The 19770-nt window shown below is 31.9% G+C and overlaps 2 protein-coding genes across 2 annotated transcripts; one reads left to right on the top strand and one right to left on the bottom strand.

The window, feature by feature from the left end:
- Window positions 1–421: 421 nt before the first annotated feature.
- LOC125839234 (gamma-glutamyl hydrolase 2-like) lies at window positions 422–4934 on the bottom strand. The gene is made up of 9 exons (XM_049518203.1): window positions 4534–4934; window positions 4062–4148; window positions 3428–3612; window positions 2742–2802; window positions 1840–1929; window positions 1664–1726; window positions 1387–1475; window positions 865–957; window positions 422–771 (listed from the first exon to the last, which is right to left on the bottom strand). The coding sequence occupies exons 1-9, from the start codon at window positions 4879–4881 to the stop codon at window positions 714–716; spliced, it is 1074 nt and encodes a 357-aa protein (XP_049374160.1). The 5' UTR covers window positions 4882–4934; the 3' UTR covers window positions 422–713.
- A 9357-nt stretch (window positions 4935–14291) lies between these two features.
- On the top strand, window positions 14292–18059 carry LOC125839233 (BES1/BZR1 homolog protein 4-like). The gene is made up of 3 exons (XM_049518202.1): window positions 14292–14758; window positions 16859–17586; window positions 17737–18059. Exons 1-3 carry the CDS (start codon window positions 14543–14545, stop codon window positions 17738–17740), a joined length of 948 nt encoding a protein of 315 aa, XP_049374159.1. The 5' UTR covers window positions 14292–14542; the 3' UTR covers window positions 17741–18059.
- The last annotated feature ends 1711 nt before the right edge of the window (window positions 18060–19770 follow it).

Raw genomic sequence — 19770 nt, 5'->3', positions numbered from 1 at the left:
ATTAGATTTGTGCATAATCAAATTACAATCAAATATGAGATAAGCACATTCTAAAATTAGTTATCATTTATCCCTCCTATCAAACGAGCTTTAGAGTCATGCATGGTACTTGTAATAATTGAAAGTGATAATATGCCCATACAAAGGAAGCTGCAGTCACCACTCGTACTCACACCTCATGATGGCTCATGCTACTAGTTACCTGTCACACTCATAGTGTTTACAGGCTTAAAAATTTACTCACATTAGATGTTTACGTCAAAACAATCCATTTTTTGCATACGTCAAGGACCATTTCTGTTAACGCATACATATCAAGGACTAAAATAGTCCAAACCTCATACAGTATAAGGACTATTTTGGTCATTTCTCTGTTTAATTTCATGCATAATATCTAAAATAACTTTGGCAAGACACTTTATTTATGTTTTAAAATGTTTCTTAATATGCATAAATAATACATAATCTCCATTAAGATAAAAGGCTTGTGGTCCAGAACTGATAAGCTTAAAATCTTGGATCCACCTCTAACAAATATGATACAACTAGTTTTACCTCCCTCCCCATTTGGTTGTGAGAACTGTATCCGGAGATTGAACGCCAGTTGCAACGCGGTTTACATCACACACTAACATTAACTCTCGAGTAGAACTTCATATGCATCAATTAGATTGTGCAGTTGTTATTGCTCAACTAAACTGGTGTTTTTTTCTCTACATGGAGCTCGAGGAAGAATGCGGAGTGAAGAGATAAACCTCGTCATAACCCTTCCTACAGAACAAGAAACAAAAAAAAGAAGAAGAATGAAGTTTCTGAAAATCAATGCCTAATTTTCAACCAACATGAAATTGTTGTGTGAATTACCCTGCCTTCCCACCATAAGTGGGATTGTAATTGTATATGAGACTATCAAGCACTTCCCGCGCCACTGGCTTGTTAGATGATTTTCTAGCTTCACTGCAATACAAAATAACGAAATAAAACACAAAACTAGAAGCACAACACCATAATAAAAACAATGATGAGGTAAGAGATTAAGCACTTTGCCGACTAGATGTAAGATGTTAACGTGAAGTATATACTAATGAAAAGTAAAACAGTTTCAATTGAAGAGTGAACAATTTGTGAAAAGCATGCCCGGGGAATAAGAGTTCAACTCAATTATTTCACTTCTACTTGTGAAAGTATATTCTTATATCCAAAACAAAACGTAGCCTGCAAATCTAACGTATAAATGAATCTAGAGCCAAAACGGATGCACTCAACCTAAAATTACAAATTACAAAAGCGTCAGTTTTATTCAATATTTTTGATCTGTCAGTTCTATTGGATATTTCATTTTGCACCTCTGAACCCTCCTTGGACGGAAAAGCAAAAAGAGTATACCTTATAAAATAGTTGGCAACATGTGTAGTGACTTGAATCGCATCTTCAGAATGTGGAATCCTTGATGAACCCCATTCGAAAACATTTTTCTATAAGCAATAAAAATGTTCAAATTAGGAGTTTCAGCTCAGAATAAGAAGTCATGTGCTAGCATTAATATGAGCTATTCTGTTCAAGGAAAACAGTCGTATCTCACATTGTTATATCTAACGACTATTAAATCACTGTATGTTCAAGATAGAAATGAAAATCCGAAGTCGTAAGCCAAAGATGATACCTCTGGGTGCCATTGGAAAGCAGCTATAGGATAGCGTGTTGCTTGAATAGTGGAGACATAGACCTGAATTAATCAAAACAGTGTAGTTCAACTAGAATCTCGACTAGATTTCATACCAATTGGAAACATCAGCAGAAATATCCCAATGAAGAAAGGTGTTTAAATTCAACATGTACCTTGTTGTTTTCATCTGTACTAGTTGTCAATACCCTGAAAAAGCTACTCAAATCTTTATTCGCTTGAAATCTTTCTGGTGATATACCAAACTGTTGCATTAATAAAGAAACATGCAATTAATCAGCAGCATAACAGCATATTTAACGTGCTAGTAAGGCCGAAAGCAAACACAAATAAGATGAGACTGAAAGACAAGTGCAATATCTAGCCTGCTTAAAATGTATTATTGTACTCCCTCTGTTCACCTTTACTTGTCCACTATACCAAAGATAGATTTTTCTTTTACTTATCACTTTTAATATATCAAGAAAAGACAATTATTGTTTTCATGTTTTACCCTTAACATTAATTACTTATTCCCTAAATCATTTTTCAAGACCTAATAATAAAGATCAATTAATAGGGGTAGTGTGGTAAATAGTCATATCAATAATTGTTTTCTTAATGGGTGTGCCAAATTCAAACGTAATAAGTAATAGTGAACGGAGGGAGTATAAGATTAACATGAATCATTCATCTGAAGGAGTTGTCTCTCTTGTATTACATGTTCACAGGGACATACTACGGACTGATCTCTTGTTGACAGTTTATGAACGATGCAAATATTCAAGGATAAATATGAACACCTTGTCGAAACAAGCTGAAACAGAACTGTAGGCAGTAACTCAGAGACCACACTCGAATGTTGGATGATGAAATTTTTAAAACCCAAAACTGATATACAGCCTTACTAGATGTAGTATCCTAAAAGATTTAGGACATTCTTCAAGAGTTACCAATGAGCAACTTCAATCTCCACCGGACAAAAAAAACGTGTTGTAAACCTTGTAATGATCACAATTAAGCTAGAAAACAAAAGTGCTACACAAGGACAAGAAAAAATCTATTTTTTGAAACTTACATGATGATTTTGCATCACAAGGCAATCTATACTCATCTTCTTTAGCAACACAGGGGGAAATCTGCATAGAAGTTGATAGCAAGTTGTACATCAGCAAACAAGAATTATCACAGAAATCTGACCCATTCACAACCTGTTAGTGCTCATTCAATATAGAGTTGAGCATGCTATAAGGTCAAATGCTCAATAGGCTTTTTAAAAGTGCAGGAAGGCAATATATAGTGGACAATCCTTCTCCGCTATGCCATCATCATTAGCAAAATCAAACTCATTTTACACATAGCAAGGGAAAGAGAATAAAGTGACGCTTCTTACAAATCACATAAAAGGCCAGGCTTTGTTCTTGAGTATTCCAAATAATATTAGGCTCTCCATTCATGTGCTTATTATGATTTCTTGAACGGAGAGATCCATAATTACCAACTATGATACAGGAAAAATATCTCGGAGCCTTACAATTTTCTAAACAGATCAGGCTTAGTCTATTTACTGTTTTTCTATCAATGTACACTTAAATTTACCACTATGAACAATCATTTATAGTTACCTTTTAAGAACCTTAATATAAGGTAATCTGACATTTTTCCTAAGAGAAATAAAAATGGAGAAGGAAGACGAAAGGAGAAAATTGAAAGAGATGGAACAAAAAGAAGGCGAATACATAAACGAGTAGAATAAGAATATACCTTCCAAATACTGTTCCGTCAATATTTACATTTTCCACAAACTGTACTGTAGATGCTTGGCTCACTGCACTGAATTCCTCAAGAATATTGTTGTCATTGGTGATGATCATTGTTAAAAGTTCATACCCCAAGCAGATTGCAAGTAAAGGAAAGTGTTCACCAGCATCGTTCTTCTCCAAAACTTTCTGCAAGTATCAAGTAAGCATTTAAAATTGTCACAACAATTTTCATCAATAAACATCTTTGCTATGTTGTTTCAGCTTACCAAGGACATGACACAGTTTCATCTTACCAAGGACATGACCTTAGATAAGAGGTTCCGGAGGACGCGAATTAGGGTAGAAGGCTAGAAGGTAGCAGTGTGTTGTCATGTTATCCATCTATACTAGTAGTTGTAGTATTGCTCCTATAGTTTCTTTTGTCCTTCAATTTTTGTTGTTATCTATTGTTTCTTGAGTGTACTTTTATTACTCCTTTTTCTAGACTATTTTGAACTATTTTTCCTCTATCGAAAACAGCATCTCTACCCTCCCAGACTCACAACATCTTTGCTATCCCTAAACAATAAAAAGACCCTTTAAAAGATGAGGCGTTTCAAACTGAAAAAGGGTCTGTAAGCAAAGAAGATAATCACCTGGAAAATTCCTTTAATAACATCAAAATATAGACCATCTTTGGCCCACCCTCCCGTGAAGATAATGCCATTTACTAGATTAAGCTTCTGCAAAAACAAATTCAATTAACAAATGCCAATCAATCCATGCTTAAATATCTTGGTGACGATTTGAGAAACCTCCCTTAAGCTCTGAGTACTGACTGACTGATTCAATTAGCTAGCATTTGGCCATAGATTTAGTTGAAACTTGCAAGAAAATGAGTTTTTGAAGTTGTGTTTAGACATTCATTCTACTAGGAAAAAGTTTGAAGCTTTGTGAATGGAAGTCAAATTTTACCCAAAAACAGGTTTGGGCAATTTTTTGTAGATGAATTTTCAAAAATTGACCAAATTTCAATCTACTATTATCTAAATCTACAGCCAAACTGGAGCTTAAATCCGAGATAAACAATAATCATATTTTAGCAAAGGAAGATTGATTTTTAAATACTTGATTGAGAACTTCGGGAGGCTCTGTGTATATGAGGGGAATGACTCTAGCACCGGCCATTTCAGCAAATTTAACGTAGGAAGCTGCAATGTAAGAGACATTAGTGGCGTTGCTGAGTCGGCCGGTGGCGCCATCGCCGGGATGACTCACGATTCCGATGATCGGCCGGTAATTAAGTGTAGGATCCGGCGCCGGACAGCTCGGCGGAAGAATCTGATCAGAAACAGAGAGTTGACTTTGTGCAGTAATAATCCCATGGACAAAAAGGAGAAATAAAATCAAAAGGTAGTTCCCCATTTGATTTGTTTTGCTATGCTGGTATTGTTTTTGAAAATTCACTTCAATCATCAAATATATATATTTTTTTATTAGTGACTAATAAAGAGATGATGCTAATCTAAGTTGTGGTGCACTAGTGAGAATGTTTCATCTTTAATTAGAGGTCTCGAACTCGAGCCTTGAGTATAGAGAAAATTTGGTTGGGAGCGTCACCCTTGAATGGACTCTGTAGAGCGTGGTTTGGATTTAGTCGAAGCCTGCGAATTTAGCCAGGCATTGAACACCGGGTGGGAAACCAAAAAGAAAAAGAACTAATGGTATTTTTTCACCAAAATATCACATACTAGTACAATTGATGGTGTTATTTCTCTCTTAATTCAAAGCAATTTCGAGTTTAAAATATGAAAAATAAATTAATAAGTAATTTCTTTCAAACGTGTCCTACACTGCACAAATTCAAATAAATAAAAATCTAATATAAATATCAAATAAGTTGATACCAAATGAAAAAACAAAATATTAATATATCACATAGCGAACACTAATTTACACCAATAACTCAACAAGTTTAGGAATAATTCACTTCGACATTGGTACGTAACTCTCAAACTACAACATAAGACACAAATAACATTCTAAAAAATAACAATCTAACTAAAATAACCACTAGCAACTTAGAGAAATATATCTTATTGTAAATATTTTTAGTTATTTGAGAGGCTAGAACTTTCCCAAAAGTGGATTAGTAAATTTTGTCACGTGAGGAACACGCGACGGCTTCCTATGCTACAATTTATCTAATTTTACAAGGATTAAAATTTATCATTCGGCCATCAAGCAAATTAAGACTTATTTAACATCTTTCGATAATGGCATAAGTACAAGTGATTTCAACTACTAATGGAGGAGAAAGTTATAAAATTTTGTATAGTTCAACGAGAATTTTAACCCGTTTTATTTTGTCTTATTTCATTTTTTTATTTTGAAATGAAATAGAAGATTTGAACAAAAAACGAAATAAGAATAAACAACTTTCACATATAGCAAACATAAAAATCATATTTGTATGTTATAGCTATAGTTTGCACTCCATAGCAAATTTTATGTTTGCTATGGAGCTTTTGATTTATATAATTCACTAGATACATCCAATTTTATACAAATTGTTCATTTTTGTATAAAATCATTTATACATAGTAATTTGTCTAATAAGATCTGTATAAGTATAATTATAAGTGTATAGGACGAAAATATATGTACTTGTATTTGTATTTGTATATACATTTTTCTCTCGCTTTATACAAACACAAATGCATTTTATACATTTGTATATCGAATGGGTAATTGTACATCGAAAATGACTAATTGTATACTGAACCAGATGGCAAAAAAATGGAATGTTTGCTGCGAATTACAAATAAAATAAACTATGGCTATAACATTTAATTTGAATTAATAGTTTGTTATTTGGAAAAATTACTTAAATACACAACACTTCTTTACCTATTCTCAATATTTCCCTACTCTTTTACTAAAATACAAAAATCCCTTATTTTCCCCCAATTCAACTTAACCGGATACTTTATTAGTTTAAGTATCCGCCCGTTATTAATTAAAGTATCCACGCTGCTATATTATGCATCCGTCCGTTAATTAAGTATTTGTGTTGCTAACAACTTAATAATTTAAGTATCCGCCCGTTATTAATTAAAGTATCTGCGCTGCTATATTATGCATCCGCCCGTTAATTAAGTATCCGTGCTGCTAACAACTTAATAATTTAAGTATCCGCGCTGCTATATTATGTATCCACATTGCTATATTATGTATCCGAAAAATACTAAAAAAAGGGATTTTTGGTAATTAATGTAAGAGTAGGGAAAGGAAGTAATTTCTTTCTTATACTATGTCATTTGCCTAATTTTTACTTGTTATTTCATACAATTTTTCCAACAAGAAATAAGATACAAGAAGAAGATGGTTGAAGTGAAGGCCCGGGTCGAAGCCCATGAAAGAAGTCTATTAAAAGGGCTACCATGCAACCACGTGCAATAGCCAATGGCTCATTAGGCTGCTGTGAAAAAACATGCAAAAACCTAAAACCTTGTTTTATAGGATTAGGTAAAACCCAAGTGAAGAATAATTATATTAGTGAAAATGTTTTTCAACGTTGAATTGATGAAATTTTTATGTTAATCTAATAATTGAAAAAATAAATATTTGAAGAAATCATTGATAAAAAAAATATTAAGTAAATAATTTGCATCTAAAATATATAAGAAAAGTAAATTTTAAATAAATAAATATGATGTTTGTTTAGGTTTTTGAGGCATGTTAAGATTTTAGGCCTCTAATAAAAATTTCGCTTTAGGCCTTCACATATGTTGAGCCGCCCCTGATCCTATATGGCTCCACCCCTTGAAAATATTGTTGGGACATGAAAGTTCTTAATTCAACTTGAAGTTGAATTTCAAATTCGGAAAGTAGCTTGTTTTGCAATTTATTTTTCTCTTTTAAAGTTGTATTTAAGTACATTCAAGCATGAGCAATATTAATATTATTTGTAAAAAATTATAACCAATCACAACTTTAAAAATTTCAAATAAAATAAAAAATATTTGAAATCTATAGTCAAACACCTACTAATTTAATTGGGAATTCGGCGTATGTTCTCCTCAGCGTTTTTACTATACATTTCCTAAATTTTTCAATTTGCATTCTCAAATTTCAATTTACTGATATGTCATGTGTTTACATCAAGGCATGGGCAACTGTGCCTTAAAATTAAAGAGACATGCAAGTTAGTGAATTTATAACTCCTTCGTCCGGTTTTGCTTGTCCACTTCACACTCTTCTTAGATAATTATAAATTAAATATATATTTTATAATAATAGTTTTAGAAATTTGTGTATAATGATAATAAAAAAATGGGAAATATTAGTATTGAGGAATATAATGAATGGTTGATATTAAAGTAAAATATGAAAAAAGACCAACAGAGATTGCGGTACAGTGGTGGGATTGCTTCACGTTTAACTAGAGGTCTCGGTTTGAGCCCTCGGTATGGAGAAAATCCTGTTGGGAGCGTCATCCCCAAATGAGCCCATGCGCGATCTGGATTTAGTCGGAGCTCCAATATGTGCTCGGAACACCGGATGGAAAATCAAAAAAATATGAAAAAAGAAATTGTATTTTTCCTAATATATTAAAATGTACAAGTAAAAATAAAATTTTATTTATAATTATCAGCTGTTTTGTATACATTGGAGTCAGTGCCTTCCCAGTTGGTGGTACCACCTTGTATGAATTGGAAGCTTTCTGTCAACCAGTTGCTGAAGGGACATTGTCATTCAATTTACTAATCCTATCTTCTGACCCTAGAAAATTATGTAAACATGAAATGACTCTACGTACAATGATTTTTTATGTGTTATTTTAGGCATCAAACTTAAAGCCATATACTGCGGAGTGGGGGTGGATACAAGTTTTCGAAAATTCAATAACTTTTATGTAGATTGATCTTATATCCAAATGTGGTAAATATATAATCAAAAAGATTTTGGAAACAATTAGTAGAGTATATTGTTGGTCTAGTGGACTAGTGGTAGAAAAAGGAATCTATAACGATAGCAAATAACTCACGGATAGACTTATTATCCACAATGATACAATTAGATATTAATATTATATATACGTGAATAGACTTATTAAGTGTGCGGAATATATTTCACTACAAAGATACTGTAAAATGCATGGACAATACACTTATTTATGTGAACGAATAGAGTGTATTTTGCTATATTTAAAACTAAAATGCTGCTATATTTCCTAATTAAGCAAAACTAACTAATCCATCTTTTAGGTAGTACCGAATCTACCCATGAAAATGTGAATCATTCAACTCGCGTGGAATTTATCTATGAAAATTATTGTTTTTACTACCCTTTGTCTCTTCTTTTCATTCCGAGTTTGTTATTTGTATTGAAACTCAATTAATCTAAATTTGCACACTTTAGAACCTATTTCTGAAGATGACTCTCCAAACTTGATTTTTTTTCATATTCAAGGCTCTAAATTTACAACTTATTTGAAGTATATTGGATCATTAATAAAGAAAGCCAACCCCAACAAATTGCCTCTTTACAATATTCATTGATGTGTATATCAGCCCTCTCTTGAGTATATACATGTGATGTTTAGTTTGAACTTTGAAATGCACTTTTTGATTTACCTTTTTTTTCACTTTTATTTACCATTTTGATGAAAAAAATAGTATATGATTGATTGAAGATGATAGTGGAGAACATCACTAGGTGAGAAATGAAGAAAAGATAGTAGTGTATGATTGAATTGTGAGAGTGCAAGAAACCCCACACAAAGGGTGATGATAAATGATCTATGAAAAAGTAATGAATGATTGAAAGGGAAAGTGGAGACCACTAAGGTGTCATGATGGACATAAAGACATTGATGGGGTTTGCTTTGCCTTTTACACTTTGACCAATTGCCTTTTTCCATCTTATGAAAAATTTCAGGTGTGGATTTAGTTTATTCAAATAATAATAATAATAATAATAATATGTGATACAAAATGTATTAATTAGTTATCTTTCTATTTTAACTAAGAAAGGAAGATTTCATTTCAATTCAATTTCCAATGCTTTACTATTTGATGGTGTCATTATTCAAGTTGTTAATATGGCAATACACATTGTTGCAAATTCCAATCATGAGCCTATATTAGCATAAGCAAAAAAATAAAATTGGCCAGAATGATATTTTATCTATGTTATTTTACCTTTTAAAACATTTTTATTCTTTTAATTTTAATATCTTTTAACTAAAAAATAGAAAAAAAAGATCAGTTTATTTTTAAATAAAAAAAATATTATAGTTTTTTTAATTTTATGGACATTAGCACTTCCCTTAGCATAAAATGAGACTATTAAGAATCTGTTTGAATGGATTTATAGCTTATGACTTTAGGATAAATCAAGATAGGAATCTTAATTTATAACATTTAACTTATTTTTATTGTTTTAAATTAAATAAAGTGTTTAAAATTAATTAATTAATTTTATCTATCCATATTGATTCATTTGTAAATATCAGGAGAAGTAACAAAATTCTTATGCAATCGAATAGGCCCTTCATTGGCTAAGAGACAAAATTAAATTAATTTCTGAATTCTAAATTTATGGTTATTGACATAATAATGTGTTAATAACTAAATTAGAATTATTGGGTTGTGTGGAAAGTAATGTACTCCACCCAACAAATATGACTTTGTGATACTATGTTTTATTTGATGTTGGCTCAAGCTTTTTCGTCTTGGCATTTTCCTGATGTGTATGATTACATGGGGCTATGTTATCATCATTTAGTGTGTAATATTGGTTATTCAGCAAACTTATTTTCAAAACAAAACCAAATTAAATTGCTTTGCCTTGTTGGTGGCAGGCAGATCATCTGCAATGACAGCCCACTTCTCTTTTTTTTTTTTGTTACTCATGAATTCATAGAAGTCCCACATCGGGGTTGTTCCTTAAATGGATTTGAACAAACATCTTCTTATGAGTTAACTTTTCGAGTTGAGTTACGTCTATGTATCATATCTTTACATGATATCAGAATCAGGCTCACTCCAATTTAATGTCCATTGATGTTGTATCCCCATTTAGAAGTGTTCACGCTCCAGTTGAGGTCTGGGCGTGTGGGGAGTGTTAAGAAGTCCCACATCGATAGAGAGACGGAAAATTGGTCTCTTTATATGGATTTGGACAAACCTCATCTCATGATCTAGTTTTTGGGGTTGAGTTAGACCCATGTGTCATATCTTTACCGTTCCACTGACAGGCGAAATTTGTATTTAAAGTTTATGAGTTCAGAATTCTAATTCTTTTAATAGTTTATTAATATTTTATAACTTTTTTACTATAAATTCAGAACTGAACCAATGTTATTTGGTGAAGTAGTAACCAACATACTGGCACCGCCACTGTCCTCGATTATATGCTTCATACATTCGGTGATGGAGTAAAAAAATTTGATGAAGAATTATACAAAATTAAATATACATTCATAATAACTATCGTTTAGGTTTCATACATTACAACATTTTCTGAAAGAGAATATGCATCAAATCACCCAACGCCGAATATGGCTCTGCCTATGCCGGGCCCCTACCCTCCTCCTTGGTCCAACATCAGAGCAGAGCTCAATGGCCCCAATTTTTAGTCTTACAGCTAACTAGAATGTTGGTTTTTATATTATTCTTCTTAGTGGCAAAATCATAAATACTACTTAAAAGAATTCAAAATAAAAATTAGTATATTACTATATCTAGAAGCTTTCTTTTTTATGTCAAGCAGATTCAACTGTTTATATACAAAAAATTAAAAGTTACTTTTATCCTATAATATACACGATAAATGTGAATAAATATCATGTATAGATAACTTAAATTTCCTTAACAAAAAAAGTATAGTATTACTTTTTTTTCTCCCTATTTTGTACTCAGTGTCTCAAGCTCATATTGAAACCTTAACTAAGTTTGAATCATACACTTTAGGACCCAATTGGGAGTGTCGCTTTCAAGAGAATTTTCTTTATATTCAAAGCTCAAACACAAGATTTTTTATTAAAGGTGGAATAATCTCAACCTGATACCACTACTAAGTTTTATTAGAAGAGCACACAATTTGTGTCTTTCTTGCATTGCTTTTTCTTTGGGATCACTATATTTGTTTATTTATAGTGAGTGAAGTGATGAGAAAAAGTATAGAAAAAGGGGCAAATAATATTTGTATTTTGTTGACTATTGAGGTGTATATGATATGGTACTTTTATCACAAGGGGATCACGTGAAAGTTGCAGAACTCATCGACTCCTCTCGCGTGCTGTGACCCCAGCCTTGTTAGGGGCCACTTACCATCGCTAATTATTGTTGGAAATCTTTATTATTATTATTATTATTATTATTATCTAAATTCATCTAGCACGTGCGCCGAACTCTGTCACGTGTGAAATATTCCTCCTATTTGATTTTCTTTTTTAACCCCATTTTTTGCATTAATGTGTTTGTGTTTCTACTTATATAAAGGAAAGTCGGGATCATTCATAAAACGGTTTTTTTTTGTTTAATAAAAGCATAATCGTATGAATAGGTTCACACTAATCTATTAATTTGGGATATATATTGAGAAAATTGATTTTTATTTTATTTTTTAAGACATACAATGTTTTTTCTTTTTGAGTTTTTATTGAAGATTGTAAATATTTGTTGAATGTTGATAAAATCTCTATCAAACACATCTGAAGAGAGGTGAACTAGTGTACAACCTTTTTAAACGAAGGATACAAACATGATGAAAATTTAATTATCTAAAATTATATTTCCAAAAACATAAATTTCTTCTCCGGATAAATTTAAATAGCATTGCTAAACCTTTTTAGTCTTTTCCTCTATTAAACAAAACAACTTCTTGTATAAGATAGTGATGAAAATTCGGCCTAATTACGTAAACTTTAATTCTAATTTAGGAAAATTCAATAGTCTTAATTAATTTAAGAAAGGGAAAAAAGTCTGAAATATATTCAAACTTTGATCGAAATTATTGTAACGATATCAAACTTTGGAAATGACCTTTTACCCCCTTGCACTATTTAATTGTGTATTTTAAAGGTATATATGGTGCCCACGTGGATATCATAAATATTGCATAATTATAAATAGTAACGTGTCCACGTGGACACATATATACCTTTAAAATACACAATTAAATAGTGCATGGGATAAAAGGTCCTCCATAAAATTTGATATCGTAACAACAATTTCGGTCAAAATTAAAATATTTTTCAGATCCTTTTCCCTTTAAGAAATACTACTAGAAAACATGTCTATCACTAATACTCCGTACATAAATGACATTAATTAATCTTGTAATTTCAGGAATAGTACAATGAAATAAATAAAAAACTACATTATTGCTTTTAATCGTTTTGATAATACTTAATAAGATAGATTCATTTAATGAAACATTAAATAGACGGAGAGTGATAGAATGTTCTACCCTTCAAACTTGAAGAAAATATCTATTTAATGTAACTAGAAGAGGTCTCTTTGTAGTTCACCATTTTTAAATACATCATAGGCTCGTTTTATGCGAGATATAAAGTATAATAATTTCAAAATAAAATGTAAGATTAGTTTATCTCGTGTTTGATTGGAGGTATTAAGTAGTTATTGAATTAGTTATCCCACCATTTTTGTCACAGTGATGAGACAAATTATCTCATATACACACTGGAATAACTTATTCTAAGATAACTTATCCCAAAATTAATTATCTTAAAATAACTTGTTCCTAATCAAACGACTTTTTATGAATAACAAATCAAATCAAACAAAAAAAAAAAGTGAGAGTAAACAATATGGACATATTGGGCATAAAATATTTTACATTTTTCCACCTTTTATTTCCCCCCTTAAAGATTTTTTGGTGAATCATGGTATGTATTCTCAATGATGTTATCATTTTCCTCAAATATATGGGATATTCCTATGTTTCTTGGAATCAACTTTATTTTTCAACTACAAGAACTTTCTAATAATTGCACTTATGGTGTGATCCTACTAATATTTGAAGGTCAATTTTTAAAAATTTAATTCAAAGATCTATAGTCAAATTAATATGTTAGAATTTAATAAAAAATCTATAGTCAAACTAATATTGAAAGGTAACTTTTTAAATTTTGTTACAAAAATCCATAATCAAACTTATATTTGAAGGTAAATTTTTAAAATTTGATTAAAAATGTATAGTCAACTATATTTTAATTTATTGGAAGGTAATTTTTTAAAATTTGATCAAAATTCTATAGTCAAGCTAATATTTGAAGATAAAATTTTAAATTTTGATTCAAACATTTACGGTCAAACTAATATTTGAAGGTAAATTTTTAAAATCTGATAAGAAATCTATTATATTTAAAGGTAAATTTTTAAAATTTTGATTCAAATCTTTATAGTCCAACTAATATTTGAAGGTAATTTTTTAAAATTTGAACAAAATTCCACAGTCAAACTAATATTTGAAGGTAAAATTTGATTTTAAAAAAAACAATAGTCAAACTAATCTTTGAAGGTTATTTTTAAAAATTTGATAAAAAATTATAGTCAAACTTACATTTGAAGGTAAATTTTTAAAATCTGATTAAAAAATCTATGATCAAACATTAATATTCAAAGATGAATTCAAAATTTATGGTCAAATACTAGTTAAAATAATAATTTTATTTTCAAAATAAATTAGCAATAGCTTTATTTTGTTGGAAGGTAATAAACTAAGATTTATATATTATTTTCCCATAGTAGTATTGTTTTTCACTTTTTTGTTTTGCCAAGGGGGTATTATGGTCAATTACTCAGTTACCTCTGAACGTCATGAAATCCCCTGCTTCTTCTTTTTCCTTTTCCTCGTATTAAAGTGGGGGACTCATCACTATTCCCATTTTCAGTGCTTCAATCATCCAACACTCTTTCATCAATTTTCAACCATTTCTCTTCTCAATTATTCCTTTTCGATTGCGTTTCATCATTCATAGATTCAACATTTATTGCCCATTTGTTTGTTCCACTTCTCAGAGTTTCCCCTGTTTCTGGGTTGTGTATACGTTCATGCAGTTTGAGCATTCAACGGCGTCGTTTTGCTAATCGCATCGATTAACATGACGTCGGGAACAAGGATGCCGACGTGGAAGGAGCGGGAGAATAACAAGAGGAGAGAACGACGGCGAAGAGCCATTGCTGCTAAAATATTCGCCGGATTAAGGATGTACGGTAACTATCAACTTCCTAAACACTGCGATAATAATGAAGTACTAAAAGCCCTCTGCAATGAAGCCGGCTGGACAGTTGAGCCCGACGGCACCACCTACCGCAAGGTAAATTCCCTAGAAGCATTTAATTTGTTGCAGTCCATTGTCAGATTAAATTCATTTTTTCGCAAATTTCTCATCACAACTATCAATAGTTGTGATATGAAATTTTACTGAAGAGAATAATAATTTTTTTTTTCTTTTACGAAAAAAGTTGTTGGTTCAATGATAGGTCTGTATTCAAAATATCCTTCGTCAGAACCAGTCTCATGTTGTACGTTAGGTGGTTGCAATTTTGTGTAGCAAGAGTACAAGTAGCTTTGGTTAATGGATCGTTTTATGCAAATTAAAGTAGCAGTACCGCAGTGTGTACTACGTACTGCAAAGCTTATCTGCACTAGCAGGCGTTTGTTGAGATTGCTGTTATAATACTTGCGTCATTATAAGATTTGGATTCTTCTTTTTTCCTTTTGCTTTAATCATCTGGCTACGTTAGATTAAACAGATATCGGTTGAACAATTCCTTTTCTTCTCTGCGCTGATCAATTTGCGGACATTTCAGTTATTTCATTAGTAATTGTAACTAACTTTTATCAAATTAATAACAAGTATAAGGTAACTTTGTCCGATTTTGCCTTTTGCTTTATTGACACACCCTGAGTTGGAAATTTGCAAAGATTCCCCAGTTAACTCTGTTCTCACCTGAAAAAGTGATTTTGATATTTAGAAAGACAATAATACCCCTGCAATAATTTCACTAGACCTTTTGGTATTCACATGTCTGCCTTGAATTAGGGGTGGGTCTTTAACAATGTAGGAGAATTGTAATGGCTTATGTTTCTTCTTTTCTGCTTTTCTTGTGGGCCAAATTAGCATTTTTTTGATAACTTTTGAGTGAGAAGGTGGGGGGTTGAGTTTTTCACCTTGCTTAAATGTTGAAAAAAAAGCACTTTTTTCAGCTTCTTGCTGTTTTGATGAAAGGTTCTTTATTAGATAGATACATTATTTAGGGAGTGATCTAAGGGGTGTTCAACATTTCTTTATAGGGGCTTTGCCTATACTGTTTCTTTTACTATTGCTTAGGTGCCTTGTCTTATTACATGTGCCTTTCCTTGTAATCAGTGAAATGCATCAACTAAAATGAGACCTAGGTAGGGGGCTAATTAATTTACTTGCCAAATATTCACCTGATATTGAACTCATTATGGGGAGTTTTAGATAAAAATGATTCTTTTGTGTGAGGAAGGTAGACTTGACATGTAAACGCAAAAAAGGAGAAAAAATCTTCGGGTGATTATGTCTGGTATTTTATTTGGGGTTTGACTAATCTGAATTCCTTTGGAAGTCCCATTTTTGGGTGAAACACTTCCTACTATAGACAACTCGTTTTTCAGGATTCGAATTTGCTACCCTTGATTAAAGATGGAGGAGTATTTACCTTTGGTGGTTTAGACAATTTCATTTCATGTTAGTAATGATTTTGTATCTATCTTTGAGACAGTCTGTAGCCTACCAAGCAGTAACCAGCACTAAGGATATCAAGTCAGTAGTATTATATACCCCCCCCCCCGTTTCAAATTTGATTGTCTAGATTTGATTTCGCACAAAGTTTAAGAAAGTAAAGATTTTTTTTTTGAATCTTGTTAATATGTAGAATGTATAGAATATCTTTTAATTCCTTGGTTTTAACATGTCACATTAAAATTTGAAATTAAAGAGTTGCCAAAAAAGAAAAAAACATCTTTGTTTTGAAACAGTAGCAAACAAATTGAAACGGAGACATTATTATTTATCTTCTCTCAAGTCTCAAGGTACGATGCGAGATGTTATCTTTAACTCCTACCATTTGGTTGAACTGATCTAGAAGAATATAATTGGGGTCCTTATTTTGTTAAAAGAGTCTGAACTCAAGGATGTTGTCTTGCATCATATAATAATTGTTTTAGAGCAAAAGTACCTGCATTAATATGAAGAACTTTAAAGCAGCAGAAATATATTACTATAAGGCTGTTATTCACAAGAAATCTGAGATTGGCAGGACAATTTGAATGGACAAAGTTGAATTGTTCCCTTTTTCATAACAAAGATGTTAGTGCATATATAGTATGAAAATGGCTATTGCAACACCTCATAAGTTTTCTTGAAATCTTTATTGAACATTTGCAGGGATGTAAACCAGTGGAGAGATTGGACTTTTTGGGTGGTTCAACATCATTAAGTCCATGTTCATCTTACCAGCCAAGCCCTTTCACTTCCAACAACCCAAGCCCTGCTTCCTCTTCCTTTCCTAGTCCAGCTTCGTCCTCATACGCAGCAAACCTGAACATGGACGGAAAATCCCTCATCCCGTGGCTTAAAAACCTGTCTTCTGGATCCTCATCAGCTTCCTCCTCCAAACTCCCTAGCTTTCACATCCATACTGGCTCCATTAGTGCTCCAGTTACCCCTCCTTTTAGCTCACCAACTGCCCGAACCCCTCGGATTAAAACAGATGCTGGCTGGGCAGGATTTCGATACCCTTACCTTCCATCATCTACACCAGCTAGCCCTGGTCGTCAGAACTTCATTAATGCAGAATGTTTTGCTGGAATAAGTGGACCACCTTCTCCAACATATAGTCTTGTTTCGCCAAATCCGTTTGGGTTCAAAATGGACGGTCTATCGCGTGGTGGATCTCGAATGTGCACTCCTGGGCAGAGTGGTACATGTTCACCTGCTATTGCTGCAGGATTGGATCATAATGCTGATGTTCCCATGGCTGAAGTGATGATCTCTGATGAGTTTGCATTCGGAAGCAACATTGCAGGGATGGTGAAGCCGTGGGAAGGAGAAAGGATCCATGAGGATTGTGTTCCAGATGATCTTGAGCTTACTCTTGGGAGTTCAAAGACAAGGTATATTCATTCAGGTCGCCTAAAAGATAACTACATATGACCGTTTACAAAACATTAACTACTTACACCACCATATGTTAATCAAATCCTTTTGTTCATTTTATCTATCTTACTCTTTGATTTGTTTCTTATATACAATACAATTTGCAGATAAAACTTGGAAGTGTGCAAGCAAGCAGAATTGGCTCCTACTGATGTCAAGGTGCGATAGCCAACGGGGTTGTGTTAAAATGAACCAAAAGTTTTTAGGCTTTTTCACTGGAGTTCATGTTGTTATTATAGCATCCACCCCTTCCCATCTTCCAATTCAGTTGCTATATAATGGAAGAACAGTAATGTGAACTTTAAAAATTTGTACCAAAATGTAAGTTGCAGAATTCAATTACTCCACATTATTTGAATGTTAGTTTGAACTTGAGCAAAAAAGGCATATAACTACTGCAAGAAGTTGGTTATGTCTATCTTTAAAACTATATTTTGTTATACTTGAACAGATTAGAAAAAATCTATGAAGAGGAAGTTGAGAAACCTTACCTTTGATGTCTGCTTGACTACACCAATTACAAGAAAGTAGAAACACTGTAAGAATGGGTCCAAAACTATTTGGTAGTATTTAAGATATTCAAAGAGAGCAACCTTCACTCAGGTCAAAGATGGTGTATTGATATGTTCAATTTTTGTGATGATAGAATTAGAGGGAGAAGCGGAGTCAGAGTCGAGATATAAAGTTTATGAGCTCTGAATTTGTCATTGATCCATAGTTGTTTTAATTGTTGGATGTACAATTTATTAATTAGTACGATTAGAAACTCTTCGAGTTCAATCATTTACCTTTTAAGTTAGAGACCAACGTCTTGAGACTAACCTGAGTTCCACTTTAGGTAAATATTTAATGCATTCCTGATCGAAAAAATCATGTTGAAGTAAAAACTGTGCATTTTTGGGATTATTGTGGGAAAAATAAATATGATCTGTGGTCAATGATAGCATATCGGGAAAACACGGAGGCCCCACTTTTTGGTCTTCAAAATATCTTTCTGAAGTTTGCAAATTTTGAAGATTTTTCTCAAGAAATTCAAATCCAAATTCAAAACGTGCTATAAACTTCATGCACAAAATAAACTTTGGCCTGTTTAGATTGATTTTGGGCTTATGATTTATAAGCCAAAAGCCATAAGTTAGGATTTCTAACGTATAACTTTTGGCTTATTTTTGTTATTTTGGTTTTAAAATAAGTGCTTATAAGCACTTTTTAACTTTATCCAAACACTTCAAAACTGCTTAAAAATTATTTTGGCTTAAAAACACCTAAAATAAGTCAATCCAAATGGGCACTAAGGGCTTGTTTGGATTGACTTTTGGCTTATGACTTATAAAGTTATAAGCCAAAAATCATAAGTTAGGATTTCTGATTTATGACTTTTGACTTATTTTTGTTATTTGGGCTTTAAAATAAGTGCTTATAAGCACTTTTTAACTTTACCAAACACTTCAAAATTGCTTAAATTAAATCTTAGTTTTAAATCCTTTTAAAAAATAAATTTAGAGTTATACAGTTCATTATAAACTAAATGATAAATTTTAATTTGAGTTATTATCAATTTATTGACCCTTCATCTCAAGCCGTATAAAATTAACTACTATTATCACTATTTCTCCGGATAAGTACTTACTCACATCAAGTGTCAGCATCATATGATATAAATACACTATAATTAAGTGATTCAATAAAAGGCACTAACAACCCATATACGCATATATTAATATTTATTTATTTAGTATAAACACTTAATACTTTTTTGTTTCCACGAAAAAAAATATGTTTTTCCTCCAAAGAAAATTAATAATTAACACATGCCGTATCTATTTAGTAAAAATTAAGCAAATGACATAGTATAAGAAAGAAATTACTTCCTTTTCCTACTCTTTCATTAATTATCAAAAATCCTTTTTTTTAGTGTTTTTCGGATACATAATATAGCAGTGTGGATATTTAATATAGCAGCACAGATACTTTAATTAATAACGGACGGATACTTAAATTATTAAATTGTTAGCAGCACAAATATTTAATTAATGGGCGGATGCATAATATAGCAGCGCGGATACTTTAATTAATAACGGGCGGATACTTAAACTAATAAAGTATCCGGTTAAGTTGAATTGGGGAAAAATAAGGGATTT

This window comes from Solanum verrucosum, unplaced genomic scaffold, assembly GCF_900185275.1.
Source record: "Solanum verrucosum unplaced genomic scaffold, falcon-dt-bn FXZP01000170.1, whole genome shotgun sequence".
NCBI classification, from domain to species: domain Eukaryota; kingdom Viridiplantae; phylum Streptophyta; class Magnoliopsida; order Solanales; family Solanaceae; genus Solanum; species Solanum verrucosum.
The sequence above is the reverse complement of the archived record's forward strand: the minus strand, read 5'-3'. Positions and strand labels throughout refer to the sequence as shown.